Source organism: Temnothorax nylanderi, unplaced genomic scaffold (genome assembly GCF_030848795.1).
Source record: "Temnothorax nylanderi isolate EJ_2023f unplaced genomic scaffold, tnyl_v1.0 TNYL_tig0104_pilon, whole genome shotgun sequence".
Lineage (NCBI taxonomy): Eukaryota > Metazoa > Arthropoda > Insecta > Hymenoptera > Formicidae > Temnothorax > Temnothorax nylanderi.
Genome location: NW_027249166.1, coordinates 518,026 through 535,015, shown reverse-complemented (window position 1 = coordinate 535,015; position 16,990 = coordinate 518,026). Strand labels below are relative to the sequence as shown.

General features: G+C 37.9%; 1 protein-coding gene across 5 annotated transcripts in view; it reads left to right on the top strand.

Moving 5' to 3' along the window:
- The window catches only part of LOC139775735 (uncharacterized), a 163,730-nt gene that overhangs the window by 63,778 nt on the left and 82,962 nt on the right, over nt 1-16,990 (top strand). Inside the window, exon 2 of one of the 5 annotated variants that reach the window (XM_071711984.1) lies at nt 11,611-11,914. The exons of the other annotated variants lie outside the window; for them this stretch is intronic. Within the exon in view, the coding sequence (XP_071568085.1) occupies nt 11,723-11,914 (192 nt within the window). The 5' untranslated portion in view covers nt 11,611-11,722. The remainder of the gene's footprint in view (nt 1-11,610; nt 11,915-16,990) is intronic. 5 annotated transcript variants of the gene reach the window in all.

Here is a 16,990-nt window from a genome sequence, read left to right as displayed (position 1 = left end):
ACGCGCAGTCGTTCGTCACGGCAGTTATTATTTGGCAAGATAACGAGCTCGTTAATAACGTCATTCCGTTCGCGAGACGCGTACGAGTGGCCAGCGGTGCAGCCAGCGGCGATAATAGCGACACGTTCGTTGCCGCGAGCGGACAGCCCGAGTGCTGGGGTGCAATCTCTTCTCGGAGAGTCGCAAGTTTCTACTGTAGATCGGCTGCAAGCTGCAAGTTTCGCCGCGGCGACGAATACGAGCGCTTTCGGGCGGAATCTTGCCGCGCCGGGAGAATCCGTAAGGTAGTTTCCGGAACGCTTTTGACCTGCACATAATTTTGTGTCCAAGTTTCTCGTTAGCCGCCGTTTTGCGAGGACGCGCGGACGCGCGTTGATTATTCAGTAACGTTTTGCAGCACCGCTACCTCTCACTGCATCCACTTTAATAATGGCATGACGTTGGCCCGTCACTGAGTTATAATGCCGCATTACGATCTGAAAGTGTGTGCTACATACTCTCCGAGATTCCCTTCTCCCGTTTCTCTCATCGCTTGCTTTGTGAATTTAACAGCGAAAAAGTATTAAAAATTGTTTTAAATATGAGGAAATATTTGATTACATTTCCCTTTAATATAAACTGAGAGTTAATTTAGTAATGGAATATTTTTGATGGGGAAAGTGAATGTTTATTGATTTTATAAGAAAATCCTCTTCCATGTGGAGCCGCATTTTCTCTTTGTATCATTAATCTTTATTAAATCCTCTTTGTCCTCTTTACTTTATTTAGTAACGAAATGTTTCGCAAAATACTTCGTTCAACATGCGAGTTGCGTACTTCGTAGTATCATTTCGTAATACTTTTGCCAACATTAACATGAGTGAAGTTTCTGCGCTGGAACATCAGAACTCACATTTGTTGACCATACATTTTCTGCCATTACACTTTACGTCGCGCGGAGAGTGCTTACTGTTCCTTTCACTCTGCTGCATATTCCAGCATGCAAACAACGCGACTGACATTTTTTATTTTATTTACAATCTCACGATATAATCAATTATATCATCGAATTATTCAAAACAAGTTTTTTCCATTTATAAAATTGTACAGATTTTAATTTTTTCTTTACATTTTTTTAACTTATATCCGGCTATTAAGATATTAATCACTATAACTTTAACTTCTCGTATTTATTTGTTACTACAATACTAATTTTTCTTTAACTGTAAATAGTCAAGTATTACGACAACTAATTATTTCTAAACACTTTTAAATTGATAATTTATTACCAATCAAATATTTATTTAAAACTACCATATTTTATTAAAAAATTTTGTACAATCAAGTTTCGAAGAAATGCTTCAATCCACTATATGTGTATAACTTGAACTTGTTAAAGATTCCAAGAGATCCTGGGATGCTTTACATCAATTATTCAGCTTACAGTCAACGTAAACCTCGACACGATTTGAACGACAACTCGCTTTGCAGTACTCGTCGCAGTTGTAGCCGAAAGTTGTGCCGAAAAGTTGTTACGCGTACAATCTATCAAGTTGACCCACGAACTCGAGACATGACTCCGTTTTATGACTTTCCATGAACACTCGTCATGCAAGCACGATTCGCGGCGTTAAACGTTTTTCTGAAATTGCTGTTCTACCATAACACGCGCGCTCCCATCAAACGTAATGGTCGTTGTTATAGGATTACATTGAAGTGGCCGCATTCAAAGATAAAGCAAAAAGTATTTCCGAAAAAATAGCAGTTATTATCTTATTGCTAAAGTAAAGTCTCATATGCCGTAGAAAGAAAATTACATACCGAAACGTGATTTTAAAAGTGGAAAATAATTTCGATTAATTTTAATAATAACTTAGCTATTATAAATTTCATAAAAACGGATTTGTGAAATCTTACAATGTTGGAAGATTGAGGGAAATTTTTTTCGTATTTTTTTTCCAATAAAACCGTGGCGTATCGCTGTTCAGCTATATTGAAACTTTTGGTACACGATACTCAAGCCGGCTTATCGAAACGCAGCATTCGCGACGGAATGGATAACGAGGAGTGAATGGTCGAAACCATTCGATGCAAAGTCAACATGCTTCGAGGTTTACGTCAGCGGTACTCACCGTCGAGTTTTCCGCATTGTGTCGCGCGCCATTCCCCAACAATCGCTTCGTGTAATTTGCGACCGTCTCAGCTGACGCTCGATTACCGCGCTTGAATCGTGCTCGAACTAAACATTGTGCGATAGTATCGAGATAAATTAACGTGAATTTACGTGATTTAATTTTCGCAGCGCTGTGCGTTAGAAATATAATTACTTCCGAGCAACGTCAGTTTGCACAGTAGGTAAACAATAGCGTGGCTAGTGTTAATTGCAACATTTATTTTCTGTTAACAAAATAACAGAATTTTTTTTAATGCGAAGCATTTCTATAATCAAATTCTATATTGGCATTTTGCAGAAATGCATTTAAAATCCATGATTGATGCGCAGTCATGCATTGCAAATAATTTAAATACGATTATTGCGAGAAATTATTTACACTTTAGCAAGTAATGTAAAATAAGTAAAAGGAATAAATGATTATTTGGGTCAAAATATAGATATAAGAGGCAATGAGGATTAACATTTCTTATATCTTTTACGTGACGTTATCGGTGAACCAGGCTTCCGGTATACTTCTTATCGGCGCCTTGCCTTGTCACGAGAGCACGTAGAATATATCTTACCGGATATATCTCGGCATCGCGTGACGATGCGATAATCATTATACTCGGCCGTTCCGGCCGCAATTATTCCGTGGCGTCCTGGAAAATTGGCCGGGCCATCGCTGTACGTCTCGTCGTTACTTCGTCGTTAGTTTGTCTCGAGACGATAGTTAACCGTTAGAGCGCATTTTACCACTGCCCGTTCACGCTTTCGCGATTTCATCTTGCCCATCGTTTAGCCTTGCGCGTCGGGCGAGCGAGCGGTAGCTTGTAACGATCGTAATTTTTCGAGCGGCTAATGTCACCATTAGCAAAAATAACGAGTCATCGAACGGCCGCGATGCGAATCGCCTTGAGTCTTTGCGATTCTATGTATGTGCACGTGCGTAACGTTGTTAAGTTCACCGGAAAGCAACGCACAAAAATCTCTGTGGTGAAATGAAACTATTTCCTTACATTTACATAAATCTTTACGTAATTTTTTCTGATTATTAGAATTACAAATCGCAAAGAAGTATGTACGAAAATTAACATGCCAAGTAGTAATAACAACAAAAGCGTTTATTTATAAAACATGTATTTTTAAAGAAATACAAAAGATATTTTATTACATATATACATATAACTACTGAAAATACATCAGAAATGAGAAAAATACAACTAGCGAAAATAATGCAAATATACTGAAATTTAAAAATAGTGTTAATATAACGTTTTTAACTCTGAAATTTTTTATGTCGAAAGGGACATAGTTCTACTCGTAATAATCAAATGCACTTCGTATTTGCGAGGCGTACATACGTCTCGTGCACGTGCGCGCACGCCTCTCGATTACGAGTGCGAAAGGCGGGCGCGTCGGAATTTCATGCAGGTGCATCCACGGTACGTATACTGCGACACTAATTGAAGCAACGTCCCGGCGAGAGCGATAATCGGGGCCAATTAATTTGCCGCGAGTCACGACCCGCGGTGCTGCGTCGCCACGCACGAGGCCGCAGTATAGGTTCCGCGCTCGTTTTACAGCGCCTGCCGTTTCGCAGGTGGCTCAACGACGGCGTACCTATATGAGCTTTTGTGCGCATCGTCTGTTTACGGACCAAGTTCATCCGACCGGCGCAACACTCATCCGGGGCGCCGAGGTATCCGTGTGTGGCACTTATCGCATTCAACACCCGCTCGCAGCTTAACATCGGCGATGCACCGTGATTAGAGAGAACGGCGGAATTTAACGATCTTATCGGCAACGCCCAGACAGAATGCGCGACGACCGTAAATATGCTGGTATATACAACACATACGCATCGCTAGTTCTCGTACAACGCGAGTAATTAACCGTGCTATTTATTGAATATTCGATGATGTGAAAATCTTGTGGAGACTGCTGTGATAAAGAACGTAGTAAAAATTGTTAATAGATGGAATTTGCTTGAATTTCAAATATTATTTTTTTATATTGCTCAAAAGAAATTGTAGAACCTTAGTTTTGGATAAATCAGAAATTAATATTGCGAAAATATAATTAGAGATGGAAAATTTACTTTTTCAAAGTAGGACGTTTTGTGCCTATACATTTCCTGCTATCATAGTTATTATTTATTTAGAAATATAGATATGTTACGCCTATTTCGCTCCAGTCAAGTCAGTGGAAAGTTAAAAGAGTCAAGTGCATCTGGCCGAAACGATTGCGCCAGATTTGTCTTGAACGATAGAGTCTCTCCTCGTAGGATATTAGGATCTCCCGAAGAAAAGTTCCCGATATAACTTTTTACTACGGCAGCTGGCACAAGCGCTTGAAAAGTTTTCCGCGAAATGTTTGTCTTTAAGCTAAGTTACCGTTTGTTCTGCGATATTTACGCTGTGTAACGGAACATAAGTTTGCCGTAAAATCCGCTGATGATTTCGTTTTTCCACATATATAATCATATTATCAGCACATTATCCGTCTTCACTAACTCGTCAGATCATCCTTATTCCTCGGAAGTAAAAATCGATTATACTTTCTAAAAAAAATTACAGACGTCAGTTACGACAAAAAAAAAGAGATAACGTTAAAATATAATTAATTTTGGTTAAATTAACATTCTGAACGAGTAAAATTTCGGAATGCAAACGGGTTAAGATAGATTGCCCGCGACGGATATAGCGGAATCTTAATAAGAATCTCCAGGAATTCCCATGGTGGACTGGATAGAGTCAGTTCGGGCGTTATTTATCCTCGCTCGTACTCCATTGTTACCTCAATTTTGCGCGAGAGAGAAAATTATTATACTCCAGGCGCGATAAAGCCGCTTGCACAAGAGAAGAATGAAATTTTCCTTTCTTATTGAGACGCCAGTAATTTCCTCGGTGCGTCTAGTCGCCGTCGTTTGTTTTGATGCATCGCGCTCATTGTTTCCCCGCGGTGTACGCGATAACGTTATTAGGTCAGCAACGACTGCGCGACCGGATGGCTGTTTCCCTCCGCGAAAGAAATGCGCGAGAACGTCGCGTCGCGCGAGGGCACGAACCGTTTGCAGTTTCCGGACGGTGGCAAGAATTTCTGGGCCGGAATAAGCGGATTGCGGGAACATTGCGTTACGTACGGGCTTGGACTTCGAAATTCTTAGTTGCATCGCGTCTCGTCGCGTCCCGCTCGCGCTTGCTTTTACCTCGAAATCCTTAACTCTGCAGCCTGACTTCTCTCACGCGAATACATTTCGTTTCGTACCTGAATATCTGTTCCGGCATCGAAAAACCGATGCTAAATTTGGAGCAAATTGAATTACACGTTATACATATATTAAATAAATATCCATAAATTTAATTTGTATAAATTATGTATATTGTATATTACGAAAATCTAGCATTAAAATCCTTTGAAAATTTGATCATAAAATTATCAATATTTGATTTGAATATGGTACTCCGTTTGTGAACCAACGACGCAGTGAAACGCAATGTTCAAAAGGCAAAATTATATACTTAATTTCAATTTATTTGGAATAAACTGTGTTTGAGAATACATGTGGGATGTTTCGCGCAGAAATAGTAGTTTAGAACCGTTTAGAATCTCAATTTTATCCATGAAACTCTCGAATGTCTTTATTAGAATTCGTAATTGCAGGCATCTGTGCATTATATCGAAGAATCTTCAATGAGTGATAAATTGATAATTTATTACTCCGCAACGAAATTATAATAATGATTTTCGCGAGATAACAAAACCATCTGTGACAAGATTATTTCCTCCTCAACGAATTATTCCAAACTCGTGAATTGTTCCCGCGGCCACTGACGATTCCGCGAAGAAATTTCGCTGTTAATTAGAAAACTTTTTCATTTTATCAGGCGACGTAATCTGTTTTAATTCCCTGTTAAGCTTTCGTTCGTGTTTCGTTCGCGATGTTATTAAGTTAAGCGGCCGTATACGAAAAGAAATTCCCAGCTTCCGCTGCGGACTGAGTTTATGAATTGGCGTTTTTACAACTCTTACGTGTAATGCGACGACGATGGCACTGTTAGAAACGTGGAATGTGTCAGGGTTGTAAGATCGAAGCCGCGAAATGTTTCTAAAACGTTGTAACGGAAAGATGCTGCACGTAACTCCGTTGTGCTGTCGCGAAGCAACTTCGGACTTTGCGCGGGGGTGCACGAGACATGCTTCTCTATTTTTCAGCGGCGGAAATATAAATCGGGAACTCTTTCATTTTTGTACCGGGCGTCTCCCGATAACTTCTCATCGCGCATGTTCTCTCCCTCGCGATATTAAAGTTTTCCTCGCATTTTTTAAACTTCAGTGCCCAAACGCAACTGACTGCCGCGGATTTTCGAAATGTCACAATTGTTTTTTTCAAGAGTAACCGAGGTACAGTAAAAATAATTGTAATTAAAATTAATGTATATTATAATTATCGAGCATGTGTGTTTTTTATAATAGTATCACAAATGAGATTGCAAGCATAGTTATTTGGTCACACATAAGATTTTACAAATTTAAACTTCCTTTCTTTCTTTATCTCTTCTGAAGCCATGGTATAGATATATTTTTATGATAGAAAAAAAGCGAATACTTTTATTATTCGAAGCAAAGCACCTTATATATACGTAGCTTCGCAAATTACACCTTAAATTACGTATGCAATTGTAGTAACTGTATGTACATTAGCAGTTTCTGGTTAATGACATTAACCATGCTTACAATATTAATTACGTCGGCAGAATTTCATTAGGGATATGTATAATTAGCGCAAGGATAATTACTAGGATGATTATTAAGCCGGCGCCTCGTGCCATTTGCCAAAGAAGAATATAATTCATTAACTTCACAGACATTTCCTGATTAACGCAAAGATTCCGTTTTCATGTTTTTTGTCTTCATTAGCAGCCGCTGGTATTCGAATCGCGATTATTTCCTCGTACAGTTGCCGGATATTCATGATCGACGATCGTTACTGATACACTCCACGAGTAACACCTCAATTTTATCTTGAAGTGAAATTCTCAATATTTTACTTTCTACAAGAGATCTTTCGTCAAGGATTGCTTCTAGATATTTTTCACATGTTCGCGCAAAAGGTTTATCAATCATTCCTTCCCTCGTTTCTTTACTTTGCGAATATACTTGATATATAACTAATCATTTTACAAATAATTAATTAGTGTTACAATAATGAAGAAATAAGGAGATATAGAATATTATTCTTATAACATAGCTTTTATAAACATTAATTATATTTAATGAAAGTTAAATTGATTTATTTGTTTTTAACGATTTTAGCGAAATTATATTAAATTAATTTGAATGAGTTTCTGTAGAAGCTAAATATACATATTCGTAACGATATCAGCACATTAAAAAGTGATTAATTATTAACAGGAAAGTGCTTTCTTTTTTCAAGATCAGAAAAATTTTACATTACATATATTTTTAAAATTTTTACGATATCTTGATAAGATAAAAGCTAACATTTTCTCTTACTATACTTATTTATTTATATATCCATTATATATTTTTTAATTTGTCAACACAGCAAAGTTTTACCTCGGACATCTAAAAGCCAACTCTATTTAAATTGCACCTTGTGCAAGCTGTGTTACACCGGCTCCGTTGGGGACAGCACCAAATTTCCGGGTCGAACTAACTAGATCGTCAAGCACGTTTTCGTGAACCGGCGAACGAAGGATATCCTCTTCGGGGTGTGTGGTAGCACCGAGTTAATTAGGATTGTCCCAAAGGATGGAAAGGGAGTCGAACGAATTTGTAATTTCCCGGATTATCTTGCACCGCAACCGTCTTTAATTGCCGTCCGTTACACGCGGAATTTCGGTCTTTCGCAATATACAATCTCTGGCAAATGAGTTGAGAGAGTCAATTAAATTCTTTACCAACAATGCACATCCTAATATTAAATTGATTATATAGGCATAAATATACTATGCAACAGCTAAATGTTATTAGCATTAATTAATTTGTTAAGCTTAAATACAAATATAAATAAGATTAATTAATTCGTCAATATATTTAGATTAAAATAACAGTGAGTCCGTTGAGTGAAGATTACAGAATCTGTGAATTCTTCAGCGGCAATCTTATAGGAACGTCGATGTAAGCGAAGTAATTAGGATCGTTAGCAGAAACGGGCAAAGAGACTGAGTTGCGTAATGCGTATTACATCCGTAATCTTTCCAGAAAATCTTCGTTCTTCTTCATCTTTCTCTTCGTTGTTGCCCGGCGGAGTATTTCGCTCCCGCGGGCCCGAACTTTATGAGCTTGCCCTTGTCTTTTCCCGACCCGCTATCACGGGAGAGAAAGCCTCCGAAATTGGATTATCCTTTATATCGTGTTCCAACGCGCTACGTCGATGAGAAGAAGCCGAGGCGCGCGTAATTCCGTGCTTCGTTTCCGCACGCTGTCTTTGAAAGGAAGACACGAATCCAGATATAATGATTAAACGGAATAGATTTTATGTATTCAAATAGGTAATATTATGGAGTAGATTCGCCAGAATCCCGTTAGCACCAATAATACTATAGTTATAAATCTAATTAATAAAAATTGAAAATTTGTGTTGTCTGCAAAGACAAAAATACATGCTTGCTAATGTTGAGAAGTGAAAAGTTTAAGCATTCTATAGGAGAGACGTTAATGTAACAGAATTTTTGTATACCGGCAATCGCATTATTCACGCCATAAAGTACGCGATAAACGTGAACGGTTTTTCGTCTGAACATAATTTTAATAAATTGCCAAACCTTGCAACTTGTGGCTCTAACTCATCGCCGTATCTGCGTGATGCCTATCGCATTTTTATTCGTTATAAAGTTCCATGATCATAAACACGTAATTATTCATTGTTAAATCAACGCACGATGCACGATGGAAGAACTACTTTAAATCCATATAAATAAATAATTTATGTTACATAATTCGTGGATATAAAACGCAATATTGTCCTCAAAAAAATAAAAAATATATAATTTCGTGGCATTTAGTGTAAAAAGTTCGACGCTATATTGCAACTGAAAGAACCATTTTACACGTGTAACAACATATATTATTATAGATTACTTATTGTAGGTTGAATATAAAGTATCGAAGAAATGAAGAGGATTAATAATCGCCGACATTCTCTTTAACATCTAAAATTGCACACGCCGAGTTAGTCGTGCTCTCGACCTCGTTTATGTAAATTCCAACCTTCCGAAGGCCTCCGCGCCTTGTCTTCCCAAAATGACCTCGTTCACGTTCCCGGATATTTTTAAACGTTTCTCGAACGTCGAACTACGAACTGCCCGCGGCTCGACATCGCTCTCCAGTCGTTCGTGGATCATCGCGCGATTTTTCACGACGTTCCCGCGGGTAGTAAACCGCCCCAGGAAAAGCAGCCGTGTATTTTTCATTGTTTTTTTTTCCGTGGGTCATCGGTCGAATCGCCAGGAGTTGCAGTAACAAAATCAAATAAAAAATACATTTGTTTCGATGGATGTACTTGTGCCACGTTTTTTAAACTGTCGCAGTGCGTGTATATTTCAACATATGCTTAGATAAGACGAGATATAATTAAATCGAAAAATTTTTCGAGCATATACAGTTTGCTTTACATTAAAAAAAAAGTGAAAAATTCAATAATAATAGGGACATATCTCAGGTATTTAAAAAGGTCATTTAGAAGCATATAAACTCTTTTAATGCATTTGAAAATTCACCCGGTTATTGTTAATATAATATCATTTGAGTCTCATTTGTCTCGATACATTTAAAGACACACTTATTAAAACTTATTTTATACCGATCGTTATAGGATTCCGTTCGTAAGTATTTGAGGTAGAAAAGCGAGCAAAAGGTATAGTCGGTAAATACCGGGCTGTGAACGAAGCGAAAAGTGGTTTCGCCGATTTACACGGAACGGTGCCAAACAGCAGCGTAGCCCCGAGACATCTTTTTCGATCGTCCCAATTTTGCGCGATCGTGTTGTAACACTCGATTGAATTGCGTCGTTTCGTCACCACGCAGGAATACATTCTCATTGACTTTATCGGCTGCTTTTTACCCCGACACTCGTTAAATTCTTTCCCATGCTTTATCACGATAGTTTCCTTTGTTAATTATTTATCGACAGTGTATTGTTTCGACTTTTTGTACATAATAAATTACGAAATTGATCAAGCATTTTGTACATTACAAAATTGTTTAAACATAGATCTGCATTATTTTAGAAATATATTATTGGTATTGTTATCTGATAGTATACAACTTATAAAAATATTTTTACGTGCCAACTCTCTTTTTTCTTTCTATTCTTTTCAATATAATAAAAAAAAACAATTATTTAAATAATTTTATAAAATTTTTCTCATAAAACATTTTATCAATTTCGTGACTAACTGTAAAACGAGTTTGATTGCCAGCTCGATTGCGATTCAGTGACTACAAAATGTTATTTAGAATTCGGATATCTTCAGGAATTTAATTATCCCGAATCGCCACTTCTGAAATCGATGTAAAACGAGAGTCATCAATAATAACATTTTACATGTTTGAAATTAAATTAATTAAATACCTGATTGTGTATAATTCTACATAAGCATTCGGATAATCAATGACTTCCCGAACAAATCAACATGTAAAAGCAATACAAGGAATATAACGCGTGCTTAACGCACTCACCACCCCCAGTATTTTACTTTTTTACTTTCCGTTTACGCCAATTGAAACAATTATTTTATATTAAGAAGAACAATGAAACATTAAATTTATAATAGGAAATTTATAATATTGAATTGCATAAAAATATAATACGTGACTTATTTATTTGACTGTCGCTCCAGGACGGTCACCGACAAGGCGTAAACGGAAAGCTCGATGTCGGTGACCGTCGTGAGGTGTTAATAATGTGTGCGATCCATCTTCAGCAATCAGTTTCTCTCGGCATTTCTAACGATATTTCTTCTTTTCTCTGACAATTTCTTTGTGAATTACTTCTTTGCTCTCCGTTTCTTCTCTCAATCCTCGAGCGTCCGTGTGTTTTTACGGTGAATCGACAAGAAATATACGGTTTAACGACGAACGGATTGCATTGTAAATCCGGCCAATTTCTTTGGAATTTACAAATTACTTATATGCTAATAAACAACAAGTAATTATTTAATTATTATTTGGAAATACCCTTTGGGATATAAAACAGCGTGTGTTTTATGACTCAATGATCAAAAGTATCAAAAGATGTCACAATGGTCGAAAAACATGTTTCGTAAATATACCATATCTATTTTCAACTGCGCTGATTAATGCATTTCTCGATAATGTTTCTTTATTATGCGATGTGTTAATTTGTTAATAAATAATCCAATTAATATTCTGAGCGAAATCGCAATAATATACACAACGAATTTTTCTTCTGTGAATTAAAAGGAACGCCGCGTCGAATTTTTTAGTTTAATTGAGAAGTGGTCCCGAGGTTTATCATCAACCTGGGGAAAAATGGTGAATGTCAAAGACGACGCGAGGTGAGCAGGTGACTGAATACGTGTGTGTGCGTGTCGCGCGATGCCACAGCGCAAGTTCCACTGCGATTGCAGCAAAGATCGCCTGCCCGATCTCACCAGCGATATGTGCCGGCTGCTCTCCTATCGCAGTCTGAACGGCCTCGTGAGGAACCATCGGCCAGATGGAGACAGGGATCGGAAGTGGCGGCGCGGCGAAGAGGAAAAAAGGTCATCGGTGGTGGCCGAGGTCAAGGTAGGAAAGAGTTCGCGACCGCGTCGGATGGCCATCGGGGCCATTAAGTTATCGATTTTTAAACGTTAATACGCTCGACGCTTTGTACGCTCGATCGCGTGATTGATTGATCGTTCTCCTTGCTTCTCTTTGACAAACGAGAAAAAAGTAGTAGTACGAGACGAGGGAGGTCGGTCAAATTGGGTGTGAAGTCCCATGTTATTCATAAAAATATGAACAAAATAACTAAAAATAAAATAATTGCAAAACGTCGGTATTCCGTACGATAGAAAAAGTGGTTTATTAAAAGATACGCGGTCTCTCTTACACGATAGAAAAATTATAAGCAACGTGAATAATGTATTCGAACGCCAAAGCGCGTCATAGGATCGCGCTGACATCGGAAACATTGATCTCTCGAGACGGCTGACGAATTCGAACGTAAATTCCCTTTTGCGCGACTTGCATGATTTATACGAGACGTGGGATAACGCGTCTCAATCGCGCAGTAATAACAAGGAAGTTTCGCTCCGAGCTTAAAAATTGAGCATTATCCTAAGTGCATTGCCGTGTTGCCCCGCTTAACCGGCGCGTATCGCGCCGCGCGCGTTGAAATTTATCCCGAGAAAACAGACTCCTAAGAAAACGCGAATATTACTCTTGATGCGCGAAACCTTTACGCGGGCTATCGCGTTTTCCAAGAACAATATTAAAAGGGTAAAAGAAAACAATATTAAATGATAAAAGTGCTATTAACTCTTCACAGGTTTCAGAAAATATGATGCAAAGAGTGCTAGTTATGTGCTATTTTTCACTCGAATCTTGTATACGCTGATTCTTCTATTTTTCTCTTAAAGCAATTCCAACGAGGGGATAAATTTAATCCAATTAATCGTTATGATTTCTCGTAGTTTGTCTTATGTCGCACGACGTAATTGAGACGGAATCGAATGCAGTGAATCGGTGCACGGTACGACAGGAGGAGGTTATTTTCGTATAGTATATCAGTCACAATGAAATGTTTGATGACATGGTGGACATAACGAAATGTTTCATCTCGAGCGCGAATCGCGTAATTTGACGAAACAGTTTGTCGGCGCACGCCGAGAACTGCATTCGTCCAAATCGATTTTCCCATCCTAATTCTCACTATATCTCCGTCTGTCCGCGTGCATCCTCCGTCCACCAGCTTCTTTCTCGTCACTCGTTCGGAACCGATGTTTCGCTGGCCACTCGATTTCCATCGTGCTGAACATTGAAGTATTATGCATCTTCCACTTCCGTGGAAACGCGCAGGAAACTCGCGTCCCATTTGTTACTGAAAGAAACGGCGCGGGATTGCTGATAGCGCTCTTCACTATTTCCTTTCACACGACTCGCGTTTGTGTGCTCTTTATTTCGCGAGCAACACCCAGGAAGACATATCCATGTTTCGCGAAACTCCACGATTTCAGAAAATATGCGACGCTTCGCGCTAGTTCGAAAACTGCTGTTGCAAGTTGCATTTTGTATTTCTGGAACATTGGGTTGTAATGATGTTCCGAGCAAGAGCGAACTAAGTTTGTAATTTTAAAGTCCATTTTACGCATGACTTCATACCTGTGGTGAGTCTCGTAAATTATGAACTCGCTGTAAACTTATTCTCGCTGTAAACCCCATGTATCACTAAGAGGAAATTATTGAGGTGCACAAACCCCCTTTTTTCCCCCAGTAAAAGCAGCATCTCTGCGCGTCAGTTCTTTCTTGACAAAGAAATTAACAAATAGAGCATGAACTAAGACAAAATACGAATATTTCAGCTTGAATTCAATTAAATGATAATTTCTGAAACCGTCTTGAAAACTTTTGACTTTTAGTTTCAAATCCCTCCGTAAACGTATATGTATACGCGTGGGGTGGGACAAATCGCGCCATATGTGTACAAAATAACAATCTCCGAACGGTGTACCGCAATATCGATCCCCGTAGACTGTACTAAGGTGCCGCAATTATTGACGCTAGTTACGTACGCAGCTACCACGGAAGTAGTTAGGCATTGAAGATGAACGGCAGCGCAGCTGGTGGATGGAGGCGCGCTGAGAGAGAACTTAGGAACACCCTGTGTAAATCACATCAACGTTTATGGCGGCGCCGCCGCCGCCGCACCGGTCCCGTCGGTGCTTTTAACGCCGTGGCATGTGAATTATTTTGTTAATTTTCCCCCCGGCACGCGGAGGCAGGCAGACCATCGATTGTTTCAACCCGCTTGCCTCGCCACTTTCGGGAGTTATAGTCAAAAGCTACCCTTCGCTGGCAGACTTGCAGGGCGCAATGCTCGTGAGCGAAGCGTCTCATTTCCTCCGGCTATTCTTCGTTCTTACAGCCCTTCTCCGTTTGCCAATCGCAGCATTTAGATTTCTATTGAGCTCGAAGAGTCGAAACAGTAAAGTTCTTTTTTCACGAAGAGATTCTGCTACCCCGCCGTATAAAGTGGCTGCTGAATAAAACTCGAAATTCTCGCTTTCGTTCGCTCGTTCCCATTATCTGCGCCTTACCTTTATCGAACGCGATATTTGTTAGCCATTTCCTCTGCTTCGAAAATATTGTGAAGTATAACGAATTGATTTGCAAGAATAATTTGTATTTGTATATCTTGGCATATTAATACTTGGGACACATTGCAATATATATTTTCTCGTTAGAAGAGAAAAAATCTAATTTTATTTTGCTGGTAATTAAGTCTCTTACTTTTAGTTGTATACGAACAAAGCTGTTTTTGTCTCATAATTTACCTTCTAAAAGAGTTGGCAGCAAAGTGCATAATTTCTAATTTTATCGTCCTTTCTGCCAACACAGTAGCGGCTTGAAATATTAAATCGTAAATTTCAAGTTTACGTAACTTTATCGTTTCACTCCTCTGATAACTCTGTGAATAGATTAACAAATAATTTCACTCGAATTTCCCTTTATTCATATTTTCCGACTATACCCGCTCTCTTTTCTCCTTATGATCGAATAAATTACAAATCGTCAGTTTTAAGGAGCGTTTTATAAGTGAACAAAGCACCGAAAGCTTTCGGAGACATTTGGATTTATCGAAAAGGGAGACGGAAAACTTTTACTACCTTTTCCCGAGGCATCTCATAGAGATCCCACTTTGCAGGGCCATTCGCTAAGTTCGTTAAACGTCGGCCGAGGGAGGACGAAAAGTTTCTTTATCTGAAATGAAATCCGTGGGGCGGACGAGTTAGATGACGTAAATTAGAAATTTGCATGGGGTAAATTAAAAATTCGTCGGACGTAAATTAAAACATTTTATCGGGCTTATGCGTGGCGACTGCGACTGTAGGAAATTCAGAATAGAGCAAATTTGAATTTTGTATGTACTGAAATAATTTGAATAATTGAAAATAAAAATGGGATACAGTTAAAATATAGATAGATGATTATTTGAATAAGTAATTCTTCGTATATTCATGTAATACAATCATCCGATTATTTATTATATATAATTTTGAATAACCTGAACAATTTTTGGCAATCTTCTAATTTGCATAGGTACTTTTATTTTCTAGATAAAAATGTATTATTGTTCCTGACATTTTTTCGTATTTTCGATGGATCGAGATTGGGCACCATTAAAAGTTTCTTACAGCAGGCGATTTCAGTTCGCGATAAAGTAAGTTGCAATGCTTCTTGGAAATCCCGAATAATCACATATTATTTTTAAGTCTACCGTTTGCAATTTTATGCGGGTAGGAATAAGTTTTACGCCAATTTTCTGACGGAAGAACGATGATTGTTGAAGTAGCGAAAAATCGAAAGAGCGAACTTGCACGAGAGCAAGGAAAGTTTCAAGAATTGAGTTACTCAAGATTATTCACCGATCCAAGAATCTGCACACTCATTAAAATTTAGCATTGTAAAACTACAAATCTCTCTGTAATCTAAAAATACAGCGATGTACATTTATCGCAAAAATAATAAATTGATACTATCATTAAACTAACTAAAAAATAAAAGCCATGTTTAGAAAACGACCGTGTACATCTGTCTAAAGAATAATTTTGCTCTAGCAAGGAATTTTTCATTTTATTTCCATTAGCACGTTCAATAAAATATTAAATGTTGCATTTAATGGAATAATTTTTTGCATCATGAATAATTAAATTGCGTCACTACTCATCGCTAATGATATTATTCGATGCATTTTTTCTTATTTAATGTATTTATTTAATGTATTAAAAGCCTTCAAAACAGAGAATAGTCTACACTAACTTAAAAACATTTTTGCAAATTTTTACCTTTATAGGAAACTGCACGTTTTGTCATGTTGCACTTTTCGCGTTTAGGATATCACAATGAGGGAAGCTTAGTATCGGATGCATCTATGAGAAGGGATAAATAAATGATTAGAAAAGCTCACGGAGCAGAAGCTCAAATGATACCGTTGCGATATCGGCAAACACAGCGTAAGCTGTTGCATGACACTTGCACGTATCGCCGCGATATTGACATTTTCTTCGATCCCTCGTTTCCGATTTATTTCATCTTTAGCTTGGAGATTAGAATCTCTTTTAGAATCCGTATTATACATATGAGATTTACTCGCGAGAAAATTGTACTAGTCTGTAATCTTTCTTCTGCGTGATAGTTCCTTGTCATTTTATCATCTACGTAGATGTGGTATTTCCACATTTTCCTATAGTTATAAAATTATTCGCGTTAATGTATGTAAAAAGTAAAGCATAGAAAAATACCGCTATAGCAACATAAGTTATTTTTATGAAAAGATATAATTATATTTTATATTGTGAAAACAATTATACACACACACACACAGAACATATAAACGCATAGAATCAGTATATATTTTATCACAAAATGAGAATTGTTTTGCACATTTAAAAACATATACATATAAAGGACGTAATGGATTTTGTAAAATTTCTATTTTGGTTTATAAACTCATCAGCTTTCTCTCTCTCATCAAGCTATCTAAGCACTATTAGCTGCGAATCCTGTAATAAATAATTTACTTGCGACTTTTATAGGTGATTACGCATGCATTTCGGGCCGCAATTTCTTAGACCTCAAATTTATAGCGTAATACTCTAA